General features: G+C 45.5%; 1 protein-coding gene across 1 annotated transcript in view; it reads right to left on the reverse strand.

The window, feature by feature from the left end:
- The window catches only part of LOC137418021 (N-alpha-acetyltransferase 15, NatA auxiliary subunit), a 132,685-nt gene that overhangs the window by 74,521 nt on the left and 37,974 nt on the right, over window positions 1-20,190 (reverse strand). Inside the window, exons 2-3 of the mRNA XM_078776060.1 lie at window positions 11,551-11,635; window positions 5,720-5,824 (exon numbers count right to left, since the gene is read on the reverse strand). Of these exons, the coding sequence (XP_078632186.1) occupies window positions 5,720-5,824; window positions 11,551-11,635 (190 nt within the window). The remainder of the gene's footprint in view (window positions 1-5,719; window positions 5,825-11,550; window positions 11,636-20,190) is intronic.

Consider the following 20,190-nt stretch of genomic DNA (forward strand, 5'->3'; position numbering starts at 1 on the left):
TCAATGCAAAAATGCCCAACAAAACCTGATATCATTGCAATATACTAGGGCATGCCCGTACTATATATAAGCTAGGACGTGCCCGTACGTGGGTGCCCGTTCCTTGCCAAAAAAAAAAAAATTTGTGTAGGGGTGTGTGTGTGTAAACATCCTAGGGCGTGCCCGTACGTGGGTGCAAAAAAACATGCGTGCAAACAACAACAACAAAAAAAAACTTTGAAACCACGTGGCAGTAACGACCACAGAACCCCCCCCCCCCCTCTATTTACATGAATGGTTTGGTCCATTCGCAACGACCACAGAACCCCCCCCTCTATTTACATGCAATGGTTTGGTCCAAAGCGAACGGTTTGGTCCATTCGATGTGATTCGATGATTCGATGTGAATGGTTTGGTCCATTCGCAACGACCACAGAACCCCCCCCTCTATTTACATGAATGGTTTGGTCCATTCGCAAAGCCAAAGCGAACGACCACAGAACCCCCCCCCTCTATTTACATGAATGGTTTGGTCCATTCGCAAAGCCAAAGCGAACGACCACAGAACCCCCCCCCCCCCCCCCTCTATTTACATGAATGGTTTGGTCCATTCGCAACGCCAAAGCGAACGGCGAACGGCTAAATCGCCATAGCTCGGTAAGTACTTGTCCGATTAATTTCAAACCTTGAAAAGGCACATCCTCGGGTCCCCAGCAATATACCTGGCAAGTTTAAAGTATATCGGACCGGTAGTTGTCGAGAAACAGCGGTCACAGACAAACAAACAAACGTACAAACGTACAGAGATTACTGGAATTATAGATAGATATTACATTTTTTCATATCCAAGCAACATGTAAGACTAGCTGAAAAATATAGTGGCGACGTGCCCTCGTTTTTGGTAAGCAAACTTCAAAATTCGACGGTGGGCACAAGGACTATATCTATATATTTAAATATAAATGCATCTATCAAACCAGCAAAATATAACAGATGTGTTGTTTGTGTATTCTCAGGTATTGAGTGAATCCCAAGCCAACAAGACAAACCATGGCTGAAGCAGAATTGAACGCGAAAAAAAGGAAATCGTCTCTCCAAACATGCATTATATGCACGAAAGCGTCACCACTGCATGAACTATCATCACCACAAGATGAACAATCATGGGTCGTATTGCAGGCAGCCACAAGGGTAAGGCAATTTGAACCAATTCTTAATTTGAAACATGATTCAACTGGTATACCCACACTGCATTACCATAGACAATGCAGAGCACAGTTCACCCACAAAAAATCATTGGCCAGTTTGTCAAAACAGGAAACATCCACAAAAGAAGACAATACCTCAAACCCAAGAGAATCATCACGACAAGTGCACACCACACATATGAGGGTCTATGACAAAATATGCATTTTTTGTCAGAAGACAACAAAGTATATGAGGGGTTCAAAGAGTCGTGAACCTTTGAAACAAGCTGTGGAACTTAGAGCAGACAAAACACTTCGCGAACTTGCAACCCAACGCCTAGATGAACGAATTCTTTCGATAACTTCACGGGACATCGTAGCGGCTGAAGCCCAATTCCACAGGACCTGTTACAGGGCATATACACGTCCACAGGCACAAAAACCTGCCGCAGATGAGAACCCTTACCAAGAAATAGAGAAAGCCACCCTTACGTCGCTATTTGCTCATATTCGGGATGATTTGTTTTCCAACCCACGCATTGTTCCTTTCACTGAACTTACTGCGCATGTATCGGTCATAAAAGCACGGGGAATAGGAGAGGTCACAGATGCGACAAGGAACCACCTACGTAGAACTCTTGAGACTGAATTTGGAGAGTCCTTACATTTCTTCACAGTAGGTCGCCGAGTGTAAGTTAGACCAGACAATTTGACGGCTGAATCAATCATGATTGACTACATACAATTGAAAAACAAACTGGACGCATACGACGAACAGCAAACATACAAATCATTGCTCAAACGCGTTGCCTTGTACCTGCGTGAACAAATCAAACAAGACAAGCAAGAGCAACCCTGCCCCCCACACCCTGAAGAACTGAGCACTGCATATTATTCGTCACCTGATTGTTTAGTACAGTTCCTGAATGTCTTATTCAGTGGTAAGCATGATCCTTCAACCCGTACCTGCAGACTTACTTGGTCTCTTGCCCAAGACATTGTCAGTGCCATGACCCTTGGAGAAGTTTTGACCCCAAAGCACATTCTCCTTCCGTGGGTTATCAAAACGCTCACGGGTAATGTTGAACTAATAAAAACAATGAACAGACTAGGCCATGGGTGTTCATATACTCGTTTAGAGGAGGTAGATACAGCACTATGTATGGAAAAACTCGAATCTGCTGAGGGAGGTGGAGTGTCTCTTCCCTGCGCAGTCATTTTAGAGAATGTGCCAAATGCTAGGTATTCGAGGAAGGCAGAGGAGGACAGTTATACGCAGACTAGGAGAGCAAGCAGGGAGGGCGTCATGCTGGTTATGGTATCGTCGCGAAGATCCCCATTGGAAGCCGCATAAAGACAAATGGGTCGAAACGTCCAGTGACAGTTGGCAACCATCTGATGATGTCAGCGGTGAAACAACAAGGGTAGTACGATGAGCAACCGGGGGCATACAACTCCCAAAAGTCAGATGATACAAGCCTGACCAGAGTACGAACACACACCATCATCGGTAAGTGGATTATTATGTCATGTATATGAAATGACTGCAATCAAACGTATATCATTCTTCACCTGAAGTAACATAAAATGGCTCTACGTTAAAATTTCTGTTTGCAAATGTCCCTATATATAACACACAACGTATAGATTTTATTCTTCATTCCGTTTTTACGGATTTGAAGAATGTATTTTGGGGGTAAATTACCCTCAAAATGCACTGGCACAGGGAAACTCTCCACAAGCGCACAGCCTATTAATTAAATAATTAATTAATGACAACCAGCAGTGAAAAATATTCAACCTTCCCCAAGCTGGGCAAGTTGAACATTTTTGCATGAAAATTACACATTTTTTTTACATATTTTCCCAATTATCTCGACAGGTAGTGAACAAATTTCCTTTTAGTTTACTTTGAAATATGCCAAATGACATACTGAACATATCTTATGGAGGGTGCATGTGCCTCAGACCAGCCGATTAAAAGTTACGGCCAAATTTATGAGATAATGAAAATTGATGAAATATGAAAATGGCGGCCATTTTGGAAAATGGCCGCCAAAATGGGTTTAGCTACCGAATTCAAATGTCCATAACATTTTTTCATACAGGCAATATTCATACAGGTAAGGCTAACTGAAAAATATAGTGGCGATTTGCCCTCTTTTTTGGTAGTCAAATTTTATCTGGCTCATGGACTATATGTGTCGGTTTGTCTTTCTGTGTGATTAATGTTAGCTCTTTCACGAGCCTCGATCTTGGATACAAAAAAAAAAGAAGAAAAAAAGCCTTTCTCGGTCTTCCCCGTCCTCTACTTCCTTCTACATTCATTTCCATCACTCTTCTCAACCAGTCACTTTCATCCTTCCTCAACACATGACCAAACCATCTCAACCTGTTCCTCTTCACAGCATCAATCACAGGCTCTATTCCCATCATCTTTCGCAATTCATCATTTGTTTCTGTCTGTCTGTCTGTCTGTCTGTCTGTCTCTGTCTCTGTCTCTGTCTGTCTCTCTCTCTCTCTCTCTCTCTCTCTCTCTCTCTCTCTCTCTCTCTCTCTCTCTCTCTCTCTCTCTCTCTCTCTCTCTCTCTCTCTCTCTCTCTCTTCCGCACATCCACCGAACCATTCGCATTTCCACCCTTTACAACCTTTGTTGCTGCTCTACGTTCATTACCCATGTCTCGCTCCCATAAATCATAACACTTAACTCGCACATGCAGCATACACCTTTCCCTTCAGCTTCAACGACACTCCCCTCCTCATCAGCACGCCACTCAGTTCCCGAAACTTCTTCCATGCACATCTCACTCCAGCAACCGTTGCCGAGTCTGATCCACCTTCTCCATTCAGCATGTCTCCGAGGTAGCAAAATGTTTTCACACCTTCCAGCTTCACGCCGTCTCCAAGATCCAACTCAACATTTCCTCCATCTGCAGCTCCCTCTGTGCACACCTTACATTTGAATGTAGCTGCCACACTAGTTAATGACCCTCTCAGACCACTACATTTTTGATGAACCCACTCAGCGCACATTGTACATTGAATGGAGTTCACTCCAACACCCTTCCTGCACACAGCACAGGGCCACTTCCCAGTTCTTTCCACCTCACCACATGCTTTACCACTTGCCATCACTTTCGTCTTTCCGATATTCACCTTCAGACCTTTTGTCTCCATACATTCCTTCCACTTGTTCATCTTTTCCTTCAGTCCATCCATACTTTCCACAATCGACACCAGATAAAAGTATCAACTAAAAATATCAACTTTAAATATACAATAAATATATATTTAAATATAAATATATATATTTCAAAACAAATTATATTTGTATAGTTATATTTCAAACAAATATAAATTCAATTTTCTAATAAAATTGTATTTTGAGGGTTACTTCTCAGATATTGATGATCTTAGCACGAATCCCTTTGGATCCAGAACCCTTTCTCGTTTGAAATTTCTACGATGAGTGACAACGATTTAGTGAAGGATGATTTGATCGAGTTCCAAGAAGATCAAAGAAAGAAAGCTGATTTCAGAAAGCCTGGGCTGGATTTTAAGCAGTTTTGGTGTGAGCAGATAGCAGCTTACCCTAGCTTGGCGAAAGGGCAATGAATGTGTTGGTTCCCTTCACAACTACGTATCTCTGTGAAACAGGTTTCTCTGCATTATTGAACCTGAAATCAAAGTGAAGAAATCGACTTGATGTGTCCGATGATATGTGAGTGGCGTTGTCACGAACTGTGCCCCAATTCCATATTCTGATTGCACAAAAACAGCAGCAACAATCTCACTAGATTAGTAAAACGGCTTGCATAAAACTTGCATGTTTTTGTTTAGTTTAGTTTCTTTGTTAACAAGCAAATAAATAAATAGGGATAAAATCCTAATGATTTTCTTTCCTGTTCTGTTCCTAATTATCCATATGTAAAACTAAGCTATTGAGATATTTTGAAGTCACACTGGACCCTAATGGGCCCATTTTCTGGGTAATAAGTTACCAATTTTCATCCCAAAAATAGGCAATTAAAGTAAAAACACCCCTCAGAATGCACCACAGAGCACCTAGAAATGAAAAATATTCTAGGGGGACATGCCCCCAGTCCGCCCGAGCTATGCGCACCTTGGTCAGTCAACAGTCTGACGAAGGGGGTATGGGGACATCGTGGACAATCTGTTGGGGGTCTTGACAGGGAAAAACGTTAAGAACCCCTGCTACAAGGTTGAATTGGTTGAAGCAAAAATTGGTTGAAACAACAAAAGGTTGAAAATTTTGAAAGGGGGGGTGTTGACTTTCCATCAGCACTGTGCCTGTGTCTGCACCCATTGTTCTCCTCTCCACGACACCCATACCACCTCCACTCTCAAATAAAATCAGGTAGTTTAACTGACACATTGAATTAAATAACGGACCAAACGGTGTCTTCACACATCCAAGCCCCGAGTACAATTCACTAACAATGGCACGAGTGTATACATCCGAACCGGCAGTGAATGGAGTGGCAAGCAGCTCTTATTCAGAAACCGAGCCGACAAACTGACTCAAAGGATACAGACGTGGCTCTTCAAGTCATTTCGAAGACCTCGCCTCACGTACTCATACGCCTCTTCTTTTTTGCCAACACAATTCAAGGTTAACCCTTTCATGGCCAATGTCTCTGATGGCAAGGAGAGGGAAGTTATAAAATAGGGGGCAATACCCCTGGCACTCTCCTGGTAGAATAAACAGTATACGACACTGACTAGAGGTATTTTAAACCAATTTCAATGGTTTAAACCAAATATCAAGACAGAGCAGCATTTAGAACCATACTAACGTAATCATAAGACTTTAAACAAACAAAAAAGACCTATTTTGGGGGGCAACCAACCCCCACCCCCACCCCATATACCTCCTCAGACCCCAATTTTTATAATGCCTTGCTCAAACATTGCTACATCACAGGTGAATAAGGTTGTGGTGAAGTTTCATCAAAATAGTGTGTCGTTTCAGAGAAAAAAAGCAAATTCCTCATTTGGGGGGTCAAACCTAGACCCACTTTGACCCCCGGTAGACCCCTTTAAACCCGATTTTTTAATGCCATGAACAAACTTTAGTCACAACATAACAAATATCATTTCTCCCATATTTGGTCACAATCCCATCAGCGGTTTCGGAGTGTTTATGGATTGACAGACTGACGAGACGAGCAACGCGCCATCACATAAGCTACCGGAAACTTTGTTCAAGGTGAGCTAAAAAGTAGTTGTTAACAAGACAACTACAGTTTACAGCATCTATCAGCAAGCTCGGTCCCGTCCCTCGGAAGAAATCCAGACTTCTGAGAATAGGGCAATTTCCAACCAATAAATCTGTGCCAATTTTTTAAATCAAACGACAAGATCATTTTAAACGAACTGGCTCACTTTTTAAATGATCACCCTCAAAAATGTTCGGGACTCACTCACTCGGCCATCTATGAAGAGGAAGTTGAGCAGGTCAGGATCTGGGCAGGTCTTAGCAAATTGAGCAGGTCACAGGATCTGGGCCATTCATTCAAATCGGATGAGAACTTCTTCTATAAAGTCATCATCTCCCTTGGACTCCGTTGTGCACCCCCCCCCCCCTCCCCGCCCCCACCCCATACAAAGTCTAGGCTCGTGTAAGAGCTAACAGATAAAACACAAAAATCCTAAACATAAACATAAACACACATGAAACATAATAATAAAGGGAGCAGGAGACAAGAGGGGGAGAGAGAGGGAAGCAAATCAATCGTGGAGAACAGGGACAACAGGAGATCTGTGGAAGGGAGAAGACTGGGGCGGGGTAAACAGGATAAACAACAAAGAAAACAGGGAATTTGAAAATGTGGATTTGGGGTGGATTAACGGGGGTAGAAAAGATTAAGGTTTTGGATGGGGGAAGATAAGAGATGGTGGTGCGGCTGAACAGCCGTTTTAAAGACTTGGAGGGAGGAGTGGGATTGAAGAGAGAGACGGAATTTGTTCCAGAGATGGGAGAAAAGAGGAATGAAAGAGTGAAGGTGAGCAGAGAGTCATGATTTTGACATTTTCACCAGAAGAGGGTTGCTGGCAGATCTTGTGCGTCCTGCAGGAATATTTGGGGGACAGAGCACACACAGATAGCGCTGGGGGAGCTAGGCCGGAGAGGAGTCGGTAGAAGACAGAAAGACCACCTACCTGCCTGCGGTGAGAGCGTGAAAGACCCTCAGAATCGGCTTCATCGTGGGAGATTCCAATGATTCTGAATGCTTTGGTTTCAACAGCGTGAAGCCGAGCTAAGTGTGAGGCAGGTGCACCAGCCCAGAGGGGAGAGCAGTATTCCATTGAGCTGTGGATGAAAGTGGTTAGAAGGTGTGTGGTGAGGAGCTCAGTAGTGCCAAGGAAGGACTTCGCATGATGGAGGATGCCGACAGTGACTGGCTTTCGAGGCCAGCTTGGAAATGTGGTTTTCCAAGGAAAGATCGTGGCAGATAGTGAGACACAAAAGCTTGAGTGACAAAACTTATTGGAGAGGATTGTTCAGAAAGTAGATGGAAGGGTTTTCTAGACGGTCTTTTCGGAGAGACAAAGTGAGAGTGTGAGATTTGTCAGGGTTGAAAGACATGTTCCACTTGTTTGACCAGTTTGTGATATTGTCCAGGTCTGCAGAGAGTGAAGAGGCCACTGCCTGCCGACCTGAGGGTTGAGATATGGAGCGGCGGAGAGTGGAGTCGTCAGCAGAGAGATAGAGAGGATTTCCAGAGAGTCGGAGAGATCTTTGATGAAGACCAGAAAAAGCACAGGGCCCAGAACACTGCCTTGGGGAACTCCAGCCTGAACAGGAAGGGGAGATGAGAGAAAACCATTCAGGACCACACGTTTACGAACAGAGAGGAAGTCCGCAAGCCATGCGTGGAGATTTCCATGGATACCATAGAAGGAGTGTTTGGTGAGCAAAGCGGGGTGCCAGACTGTATCAGAGGCACGAGATATGTCAAGGGAGACAGCTCTGATTTCCTGTTTGGCATTGAGGACCTCCATCCACTGTTGAGACAGCAGAAGCAACATGTCAAAAGTAGAATGACCTGGTCTGAATCCAACTTGATGATCCAAGATCAAGCCATTGGAGAAACGGAAGGATTTAATATCCAAAGCAATGATGGCTTTCATGACCTTGCTGATTATAGGGAGCAGGCCGATTGGTCTGTAGTTGCAAGGATCTGTTTTTGCACCTTTTTGTGTAAAGCGGTGATGTTGGCTGATTTCCAAGCAGATGGCAGATGACCTTCAGCAAAAGAAAGGGTGAAGAGAACTGAGAGCGGGTGAAATAGAGCGGCAGAGCAGGATTTTAGGACCTGTGGGCTGGCTCTCCTGAGGGTAGACACACCCTTGTTCCGAGCTTTGTGAAAGGAAATGAGATTGCCTTCATTTGGATTTGTCAAGTTGGCAAGTTGTTTCAGAGCAATTGCCTCACTCACCACAAGATTCAGTGTACCATAGACGGGAGAAGGGTATGACAACTGAAGACGAGATGGGATAAATCTGTGCATGAGAGAGCAATTTACTTTGGAAGAATTCCCAGGATGACGATGTCAGAGGCAGTAGAGACGAGAGACCAGTCCAGATGATTGATGGCTGCTTGAAGACCATGCCAATTGGCCTGAGTGAAATGCCAGACTCATCGACGCTGAGGGGCTCTCTGAGAACAGCCAGAAATATATCCACTTTAACAAGGAAATTATCAGATGAATCGATTGGAGCAGAAGAAGAATAGCAGAGATTTGCAGGGAAAGTTGTCATAACTAAGTGTGGAAGAGAAGACGCTCCATTGACTGAGATCCGGGTCGGGAAATTGACAGATTGGTCAGTCCCAGTTGGTCGCAGAAGTCTTTTGCTGAGGTGTCATGGCTGGTGCGAGAGGTACCCACACCCAGCCACCTGGCATGATGACAATTAAAGTCGCCGCATATGAGGAAGAGAGAGTTGGGATGAGAGAGTTGGGATGAGAGAGTTGGGATGAGAGAGTTGGGATGAGTGAGTTGGGATGAGAGAGTTGGGATGAGAGAGTTGGGATGAGAGAGTTGGCATGAGAGAGTTGGCATGAGAGAGTTGGCATGAGAGAGTTGGGATGAGAGAGTTGGGATGAGTGGATAGGAGTTGCTCCATGTTGTCAGACAGCTCGATGTAAATGGAGTCATCACTGTTTGGTGGATGGTACAGAACACATATGAACAAAAGGTGGGAGCGGAGAAGAAGCCATAGCCAGAGGTACTCATGGGGTGTGGTGGAGTGAGGGCAGTGCAGGGAGAGTGAGGAAGAGAGTTTTTGATAAAGATAGCAACCCCAATACCACGACGAGGCTCAGGTCTATCATGCCGGAGGAGGAAGTAACCAGGGAGAGATAATAGGAATCAGAGACATCTTGAAGGAGGAAAGTTTCTGTTAAGCAGATCAAGTCTGGTTTGTCAGAAGCAACCTGTATGGAGAGATCAATCTGGTTTGAGCGAAGCCCCCGGATGTTTGAGGTCCATTCCTTTGAGGAAGAGGGCGGAGGACCGTTGGATACAGCAGAGGGGTGGGGAGGGGTCGGGTAAGATGAGGGAGAGGAGGCGGTAGAGAGAGCAGTTGACAGTGTGTCAGAGATTGCAGAAGAGCAAGGGGAGAGGGCAGGATGAGGAGGACAAAAGGCTAGATGGTGATGGGATGAGGCAGAGTGAGGAGAAATATGAGGGTGGCAGAGGGAAGTATGAGATTGGAGGAGATGGAGGAAAGAGTTGGAAGAGAGAGGGAGGGGGAGCAGGCAGCTTTGTGGTTGCGTTAAGAGGCAAATTTGAGGAGGAGGCGTGAGAGGGGAAATTTGAAAGGGAGGAGTGATGGGAGAGATTTGAAGGGATGGGGTGATGGGGGAGATTTGAAGGGATGGGGTGATAGGGGAGGTTTGAATAGGAGGGGTGATGGGGGAGATTTGAAGGGATGGGGTGATGGGGGAGATTTGAAGGGATGGGGTTGATGGGGGAGGTTTGAAGTGGAGGGGTGATGGGGGAGATTTGAAGGGGAAGGGTGAGGGGAGATTTGAAGGAGATGGGTGAGGAGGGAGTGTTGAAGTGGAGCACGAGGGGGAAGATTTGAAGGGGAGGAGTGAGGGGGGGAGATTTGAAGGGGAAGGGTGAGGGGGAGTTTTGAAGGGGGAGTTTTGAAGGGGGAGTTTTGAAGGGGGAGTTTTGAAGGGGGGCGTGAGGGGGTAGTTTTGAAGGGGGGTGTGAGGGGGGAGTTTTGAAAGGGGGCGGGAGATTTGAAAGTTTTGAACAATTAATGAAAAATCGAACCTTCATTAAAAACTGGTTTCTTCAGATTTTCAAGTCAGAGATACGTTTGAAAACGTTAGAGGAGGGTGGAATAAACGTAAGTTTCGAGATTGGAGAAAGGAACGGTTGTAAGAGAATGAATTTTTTGAATGGGAATGATTGAAGGAGCGATTTGAAGACAGCCTTTGAAAAGGAAGAATAAGAGCGAGTTGTAATGGAGCACACTATTGAACACGGGAAAAGGAAGTTCAAATATTTTAAAACAAAACCGTGAACACTGTCTGGGTGTTCATTGAAATGAGGGCAGAGAGGCTGAGGAGGACGATTATTTGCAGAACATGTTCAGAAGGAGGAACAGAAGAAAAAGATATCACCAGGCCAGGTGGGAAGAAAGGTGTATAAGCACTATGTCAGGATGGGGGGAGGGACGTCATTTACATTTTCTTTATTAAATTGTTTTTTTTGAAGGTTAGATGAAAAAAAAAATTTGAGTAAAAAAGAGAAAGGTTGAAAGATCGTGAAGAAGTATGATGAATTACTTCATGAACATAAAAGGGGAAGAAATGTGCGATTAGCTGGGAAAGATGGCGACATGGAGGAAAGCCAATGGGAGGGGCGGCACAACAACTGGTCGCGAGTGGGGGGGGGGGGGGGGGGGGGGGGAGGGGGGGGGAGAAGAATGAAGAATCACTTGGAAAATTAAAACAATTCTCATATCCGAATCCACATATTGATCTTCACCAAAAACAAATCAATTCTTTCTTGTCACACCCCCAACCTGTCCACAACTTTTTGAGATATCCTTCTACATATCGTTTTTGACTCTATCTCTCAATGGTGAGCACAAAAAATTATCGTATCCAGATCTTCATCAAAATCTAATCAATTCGTTCTTGTCCAACACCAAACCTGTCCACGAAATTGCTGCCGAATCTGTCCACAACTTTTTGAGATATCCTGCTCACAGACAAACTGACAGACAGACAGGGGTGAAAATGTAACCTCTGTCCGCCTTGGGTGACGGAGGTAATGAAGCAGGAGAGGGATAGGGTACAAAGTAACACGCCAACATCCATCCACCTCGACACACTCACCTCCATGTTCAGAAAGTTTAGGGTTTGACAGGATTTGCTTGCAATACTTCAAGCCATTTTTGTACTGTTTTTGCTCGTAGCATTTCTGCAAAAAGAAAGGAGGTGGAAAGGGGAAAGCAAATATTTCAGAACTCTGTTGATATACGAAGAAGGTCATTAGCAGATCAAGAACAATCAGCGATAATACTGAAAACAAGGAAGTGAAGGGGGTCACAGGTGCAGTGTTTCCATGTCAATTCACAAAGTCGAATTACACTGCCTGCTCTTCCACGATCACCATTTCAGCCAAACAGTACTTGTGTAAACATCCGAACGGCATTTCCGCGGCAAACAAGCAAAGGTGGACATTCCTAAATTTGCCGCAAGTTTTTTGGCAATACAACGGTGACTTGTAAAGTTAAACTTTGAAATACCAAAACAAAGCACGGAAAATGATACAAATCCTGGAAGATCACAGCTTCATGCCAGAGTTGCCATCCTGCTCTGGAACAGTACAACGCATCATTGCCATGTAACAACTATGATGTCATGCTTACAAAGATATACCACACACGAGAGTGCTACAGCCAAAGATTTCCCGTGATTGTGCAAAACAGACAAAATTCAGGGAAATCGTAAACCTGAAACAGAAAAGAAAACAGAATGTAGTAAATTACAGGCAAAAAAAGTCAAGATTCGGTCGCATTACAAACAAAATATTCACTATATTGTCTGATTGTACGAGTTTCGCCACAGTCTGAATTCCCACAGTCATTACAGAAAATATCTTTAAATTATTAAATACTAGGGCATGCCCGTACTATATATATGCCCGTACTATATATATATCTAAAATTATATCCCCCCCCTCTATTTACATGAAATGGTTTGGTCCATTCGCAACGCCAAAGCGAACGGCGAACGGCTTGCGAGTACGGTGACAATCCCCCCCCCTCTATTTACATGAAATGGTTTGGTCCATTCGCAACGACCACAGAACCCCCCCCCCCCCCCCCCCTCTATTTACATGAAATGGTTTGGCCCATTCGCAACGCCAAAGCGAACGGCGAACGGCTAAATCGCCATAGCTCGGTAACTACTTGTCCGATTAATTTCAAACCTTGAAAAGGCACATCCTCGGGTCCCCAGCAATATACCTGGCAAGTTTCAAGTATATCGGACCGGTAGTTGTCGAGAAACAGCGGTCACAGACAAACATACATACAAACATACACACAGAGATTAGTGGAATTATAGATAGATACACCTCACAAGGGATATACAATCCATACCCAGAGCACGAGTGCAGCCAGTGCTCCTCCGCTCATGTCAACCACATCTGCTCCGGACAAGCGTCGCTGTGAATCTTGATGAAGATTGCCTGCACAAAATATTGAATTGAAGCTCCAAATCTATGGGAGCCCAATTAAATTGGAATTGGATTTGCAGAAAGTTAGTTGCCCCATTGTTGAAAATTAGGAAAAATATATATATATATTCCCTGAAAATACAACTCCAGGTCAAAATAAAATGCCAGTAATCAATTGCACATGCATGTGTGCACCTTTGGAGAAACGTTTTTGGGTGATAAATCGTCGAAATAGAGATGTGATTGCGAAAAATAAAGTAATCAAGAAAATAGATATATAGAAAATATTGTGACTGTTTTGGCTTCGAATCAGTAAGACTAAGAGAGCCACTCTCTTCGTACAAGTTTAGTTATTCCGTAGTAATTCTTAAGTTAAGTACTGTGTTCATATAAGCAGATATACATTACGAGGGTGTAGATAGCTGTTGAATACATGTTATTTTCCACACATACATTCATATTTTATTTATATATATATATATATATATATATATATATATATATATATATATATATATATATATATATATATATATAATATATATATATATATATATATATTATATATAAATATATAAATATATAATATATAATATATATATATATAAATATATAATATATATATATATAATATATATATATATAATATATATATATATAATATATATATATATAATATATATATATATAATATATATATTTATAATATATATATTTATAATATATATATATATATATATATATATATATATATATATATATATATATATATATATATATATATATATATATATATATATATATATATATATAGTTACGGACCGCGGATAAGATGTTGGTTTTGCCGAGCGGAGGCCCCGCGGCCCTAACAGTTACCCCGACTAACCCGATTCCCGAACGTTGGCCGGATCGCGCCACAGATATTCAATATGGAAAAGACAAAAGCGACACGGATGTGAAGAAGAAGAAGACGACGAAAAAAAGGTTGGAAATACTACTAAATTTATTCCTACTATATACACGCTCAAAGTAACCAAGGAAGAAGGAAAGATAAGAAAATAATATACAGAAGAATTAGAGACACAGTGCAATTATTACCTTATACAAGCTTAATTAAATACCCATGGACAAGACACACAGAACAAACTCACGTACACAAAAGGATGGAAAGGCAGGAGGTGGATGGCAGGAGGGAGAGGAAGGTCCAATGGTACTGCAGCACGATCGGCGCGTTTAACAGCCGCCGTTCCTTCGCGGCCCTGCTCCGGAACTGCCATCAAGGCCCCAAGCTGCTGTCGTTGCTGCTGTGGCTGCGGCTGCTCTGTGGACGTCGCGTGCTTTGCCAGGACTCGTCTGGTCCAACCACACAACTGAACAACGTGCTTGCTTCTTGCCCAACTCTCTTGCTTGGTCCAACTTTGGCGAGCAAGGCGACGAATAGCAGGCTTTGTGCTTCCCTGGATGATCTCATGCAGTACCTTGCGCGCGCGCTTTTATAGCGCCTCCGGCGATCAAGCCGCCGGCCTTCAGGACACGCCCATCGGTGTGCTCACCTCGGCCCTGGTTGGTCGCGCGACCCTCTGGCTCCGCCCTTGATGACGACGGGCGGGCACGCCCTTCTTCCCCGACCAGAGCACATGTTCAATGGTGGTTTTGGAGGGGATGTAATTGGCAATTGAGGCTTGGCAACGATGAAAGGGGAAAGTGAAAGGAATCTACTCTATTTCACTTGGTGCAATGGAGTGTCATCTTAATGGAAGACAAGGCCTTACCCTAATACACATAATAAATATATAACTATCAACCAGGGGGAAATCTATGATTGGCTAACGTGTATGCTTTATGGAATTAACTACGGGAACGCCCTTTGACCTTTATACAACACTGGAGGCAGGAGGGTCCAGAATAAAGCAATATTGCACAACAATTTACTATACAATACAACTCAATAAAAAAAAACAATCCTCATATCCACAACACTGCACCCTCCTCCTCTTAGGCACGTCCCAGGCCTATAACTTTAACTTAGTGTGACACGTAGGTGTAGTTCCCTCTACTTTTAACCTGACCCTGAGTGCGACAGTTTTAAAACATAAATAAATATGTCCCGCTGCTCAATTGCACCCTGCCTAAAAGACTCACGCCCACAGCTAACCGAATTGCGGAATTGTCTCCAAACTATACATTGACGGTGGGGAGCATTATTTACAGTGACGTTACTTTATTTACAAAACGTAACCCAGGACCTGTGATTGTTCTTTTGGGGGGGAGAGACAGTCTGCTCTGCATCAATGCACCATGAAAGCACCCAAAACGCACCAACACACCCTCAAGCACCAATCGGTGCACAGTCATCACTGTTCATCAATAAAAATAAAAACAACAACCCCTAACCCTGCAGGTGGTCTCTTGCTCTTCGGCTCCCTCTGCTGGCTATTTGCTTTCTTCCAGATGTTGTCATTTCCTTTCATTTTCTTACTGGCGGCCTATTTGGATTAATAAGATGCACCCAACGTGTCCATTTCTTTTATTTATGGCCCACAGGGGGCCGACTAGTGTGGTTCACCTGTGGGGCATCGGTGCCCTGTGATCAAGGTCCGCCAGCAAGATCTCGGGCCTTCATGGCCGGTTCCAGCACAGGGGCCATGCCCCAACCCATGGGGTCCATCAGTGGTGCTCGGCCACAGACATGTGGTCCATAATGTGGTGCATCGATGCAGACAGCTGGTTCTGGGAGTTCCGGGCGCACAATGGCGGACTCACGCACGCTCCCCTCGGCGCCCAGTGGCGCACAGGTCCTCTTGTGGGAGACAAAGGGGGGAAAGACAGATGAGCGAGGGGTAAGGTCACAAGAGTACACATCAATAAGGCAATGCAAGGTGAAGTGCGTACGGAGAGCGAAGTGAGAAAAACTCGTCCCTACCGTACGTCACCCATTTACCAATTCGTCGCTAATGTCACATCTTCCCCATATTTCCCCTATACCAAATTCGTCTCCACAATCCCTCTATCCAAAATTTGCCATCACCCAATTCATCATCAATCCTCATAAGGAGGAAGAGATGGAACACAAAGCACAATGTCACACCCACGTCATGATGCGTCTCACATTCCAAACATCTGCACAATAAAAATAATAAAAACAACCTGGCATGGGGTGGAGGTACGTCATCTCAGGTGAGTGGATGTAGATGGTGCGAGGAGATCTTCATCCTAACTACTTTCTAAATGACTTTAATACACATTACACTACCCGGAGTCTTTCCCTGCCAATCCATTGGCAATCTTACTCTATGTGGTTTTAAAAACCAAATTCCCATTGACCAAACTGTGGTGCTTCTCAATTTGGGGTCTCACTCCCCCGATTCATCTCCCGGTGCCCTTGCACAATTTCTGGGCTGGGGCGTGTAGCTCTCCCAGCAGGCCTACCCACCTGCACACCTCCACCACTGTAGTTGCCTCTGAGCTTACCTGCTCCTTACCTAACCTATCTAACTGGGGAAGGCCCCTCCTGGCTCTGTCACCCCTCAGTGCCCTCTGGCACTGGGCTACCCCGGTCCATCCTCCGGATCCTCGGGCCCCATCCACAACAACTCTACCGGCTCCCAGAGCCCACCTGCAGTCTCACCTGGCCGACATCCTCACAGTGGTGGAGTGCCCAAACCAACTACACACACTAACAGGCTACATGCCCAGCCATTTCCACGACACTAATGCACCCATCCACATACCATTCTTTCACCTCGCACCACAGATACCAATATCCAACCACAATTTACCTATACCCTCTACCTAACACTTACACTACCCTCCCCGGGTATTCGTGATGGGGGTCCATTCTTCCCCCATTCACACCTTTGCACCATCCACTCCACTCCACAGTTTCCATCCTACTCACTCCACGACCATCCATTCCAATACTCCATATATCCCAGAATCCATATATTCCACACAATCATTCTCCATTCACCTGTAGTTGCACACCTGTGCAATCACACCTTTTCCTCACACACTTTTCACAATACACTTCTATACACCTCCAACACTCACACAGCATCATCTAATCTACCTGTTGCCCTGCTAACTTAGTGCTGCCCGTCTTCCCTTTAAACTAAGCACATACCACGTCATTATCATCCACTCTAATCTACCTGCGTCCCCAGCTACCTGTCCAATGTAGCTACCTAACCTTACCGTTACCTATTGTCAATCTCTCGGTCCCTACACATTATCCAAACCCTCCCGGGCTAGTTTTCACTGCCATAAACCCCATAAATCTAGTGCTCCTTTGCCCCCGTTGTGAGGGATGACAGAGTTGCCATCCCACCACATCAGGCATCTTCCACTATCAATTTTGCTCACCAAATTCCACCCAATCAAAAATTTGCCAATCACTACCAATCCTCTGCCAATCCTTTGCCAATCCTCAAATTTTGTTTTTCTAATTTCGGGTCCAAAACACTATCCTCATCATCACAGTCTACTCACTAGTGCCTCTCGGTGCGCCAATTCACTTCTAAAGCTCGGCTTCGTACAGCCGAGCAATGAATGCGGGTTCTTTGGTGCCGGCGGTTGGATACGTCCGGCATTCGGTGCACGGAAGGGCGCTTACCCGGGCCGAGATCCCACGCACCACCTCGGCACAGAGCCGTCCAATGGCCCGATCTCGACCTGCCGGAACGCCTCAACAAAAAGGGGTCGCCATGACGACCCTTCCTATCGGGCTGCCCGCTCCGCCTAGTGGAGCACGGACGCGGCCGTTCCGAGCGAGGCCCAGCGTGGATCGCGTACGGCGGTTCTTTCGAAACCGCCGTGGTTCAGATCCCCGCTGGTCCTCGCGGCACGCGAAGCTGCCCGGCGCGCACCGAGGGCCCGATTCGGCTATAAGTCGCTCTAACCGCTAACCCGGTTACCGTCGATGCTTCACCTGCATGCTCACACGCATACGCTACCCCTTTCACCCTCACCGAGCTCGGTGCTCCAACGCCACCCGTACACGCCGCGTACTTCGCTATTGCACTCGTTCTTTCGCTCACAGACTTGGTCACACACCTGACCACCGCACACTTTTGCACACACTCGTCGTTCGCACACCTCACCAACACACCTCTTTGCGCCCCCTCCTCAGTCACCTCCTCTGTGACAATCACAGGTGCGCTCTCACTTGCACACCCAATCACGTGCCTCACTACCAACTCCAGCGTGCATTCCCATACGCGTTCTACCATCCCAGGTGTGCATCCCTCCATTCCAGGTGTACATCCTCTCTCACCTGCCACAACCAACTTACGCTCCGTGTCACTCTTACTACTTTTACCACCACTCTTGACAGCGCACTCTTTCCACATGCACTCCTCTGTTACACACCTTTCTCGCGCATCCTCTTGCGCACACTCTCCCGTTACACCTTCCGTAACACTCACCACAGGTGTACACTCTTCCTTACTTTTGACAGCGCACTCTTTCCTCATGCACCTGTCCGTTACACACCTTTCTCACGCATCCTCTTGCGCACACTCTCTCGTTACTCCTTCCGTAACACTCACCCCAGGTGGACACTCTCTCGTTACATCCTCTGTAACACTCCTCACTATGCGCTTCCATGTGCTCCCTCGCACACGCGCTACGACTGACTCACTCTCGACAGCACACTCACTCCTCGGCGCGCACTTTTTCCTCACACACCCCAGAGTCGAACATTCTCGCACACCTCCTCTTTCGCACACCGGACCTGTCGCACACTTCACCAACGGCCCCTCACGAACACCCGGATCCAAATCAACCCCCAAGCCGACTGAAGCTCCCCTCACATCATATACATTTCCGACTATATCGCCACTCACCTTGGCACCTCGTCTCCGCACCTCCTTCGCCACGTGAAAACTCTTTATTTGGTTAGCGAGCACATCATCACAATTTGAGCACCGACCTTGCACATATTCCATTACTTCCTCCTTTATCTCCCTCTTAGTTTTCGTCCGTCTCTTCTTAATTTCACTCACCTCCTCTTCCACCTTCTCTAACTTTTGCTTCGCCTCTTTTATTTCCCGGTGCGTCTCCTCAATTTCGTCCTCTAAGGCGACCTTGACCGTCTCTATGTGCGTCCTCACCTCCCGGTCCTTCGTCTCCATTACTTCTGTCACCTCTTCCAACTTCTTCGTCAACCCCTCATGTACCATCTGACATTCCTTCTGTGTCGCTATTAATTCATTTTTTATGTCTTTTTGTGTCGCTTTTAACCCCCCGATTATTGCAGTGTTCTTTTCCACTTGGTCTACGAGTTCCTTTTGTCCCACTGTCAGCTGTTCTACTCCCCTCGTCAGACCCTCTATTCCCCCTTGTAACCTCGCCGTATTATTCCTCACCTCTTTCTCCATACGCTTTTCACCTCGCTTTACCTCCTCGCGTACCCCCGAGACCTCCTCGCTTACACCTCGTCGTATCTCCTCCTTCATCTCCTCCCTCTCTTTTGTAGATGCCACCCTCATCTGTCCCAATTCATCCCTCTGAGCATCCAATTTGGTTTCTACCCCGATTTTCACCTCCTCTATCTGCTCTCCCATTTGTTTAATTTCCCGGGCCGATTGCTCCCCTATTTCCCGCAATTTGTTTTCCATCTTGTTTTCTAACCCCTCTAACCCATTTTTCACCCCCTCTATCTGATTCTCCTGGGCAGCCATTCTATTTTCCACCCCCATTAACCCATGTTTCACCCCTTCTATCCCATTGTCTAATCCCTCAAATTTCTTGTCTAACCCCTCAAATTTCTTGTCTAACCCCTTAAAATTATTGTCTAACCCCTCAAATTTCTTGTCTAACCCCTTAAAATTATTGTCTAACCCCTTAAAATTATTGTCTAACCCCTCAAATTTCTTGTCTAACCCCTCTCTTAATTGCTCACCCATTTTGTCCATAAGGGCCCCCATTTGCAGCAAAAAAAGGTTTGAATCCACCGGCGGCGCTGCTACGGTCGCGGGCGCGGTCGCCGTAGCCATGTGCGAGGCGCCATTTTGTGCGCCCGTAACCTAGTGCGCGAGAGCGCCATTTTGCGCGCCTGAAACCTCCTCAACCACCTCCTCATTACCCTCCTCCACATACATTTCCCCTAGGTCCTGGGTCGATTCTACCCCATCTATCTCTCCCACCGACATCCCGTCGCCTTGACCAGCCATGGCGCGATTTCAAAATTCGGGTTTTTCTTTAAAACAACACAAATTTTGGCAGCTCTTAATTTTGAGCGCGTTAAGCGCGCTTCGGGTCCGACCCCGCTCCCGACACCAATTGTTACTGCC

Source organism: Myxine glutinosa, chromosome 1 (genome assembly GCF_964187855.1).
Source record: "Myxine glutinosa chromosome 1, kmMyxGlut1.1, whole genome shotgun sequence".
NCBI classification, from domain to species: Eukaryota; Metazoa; Chordata; class Myxini; order Myxiniformes; family Myxinidae; genus Myxine; species Myxine glutinosa.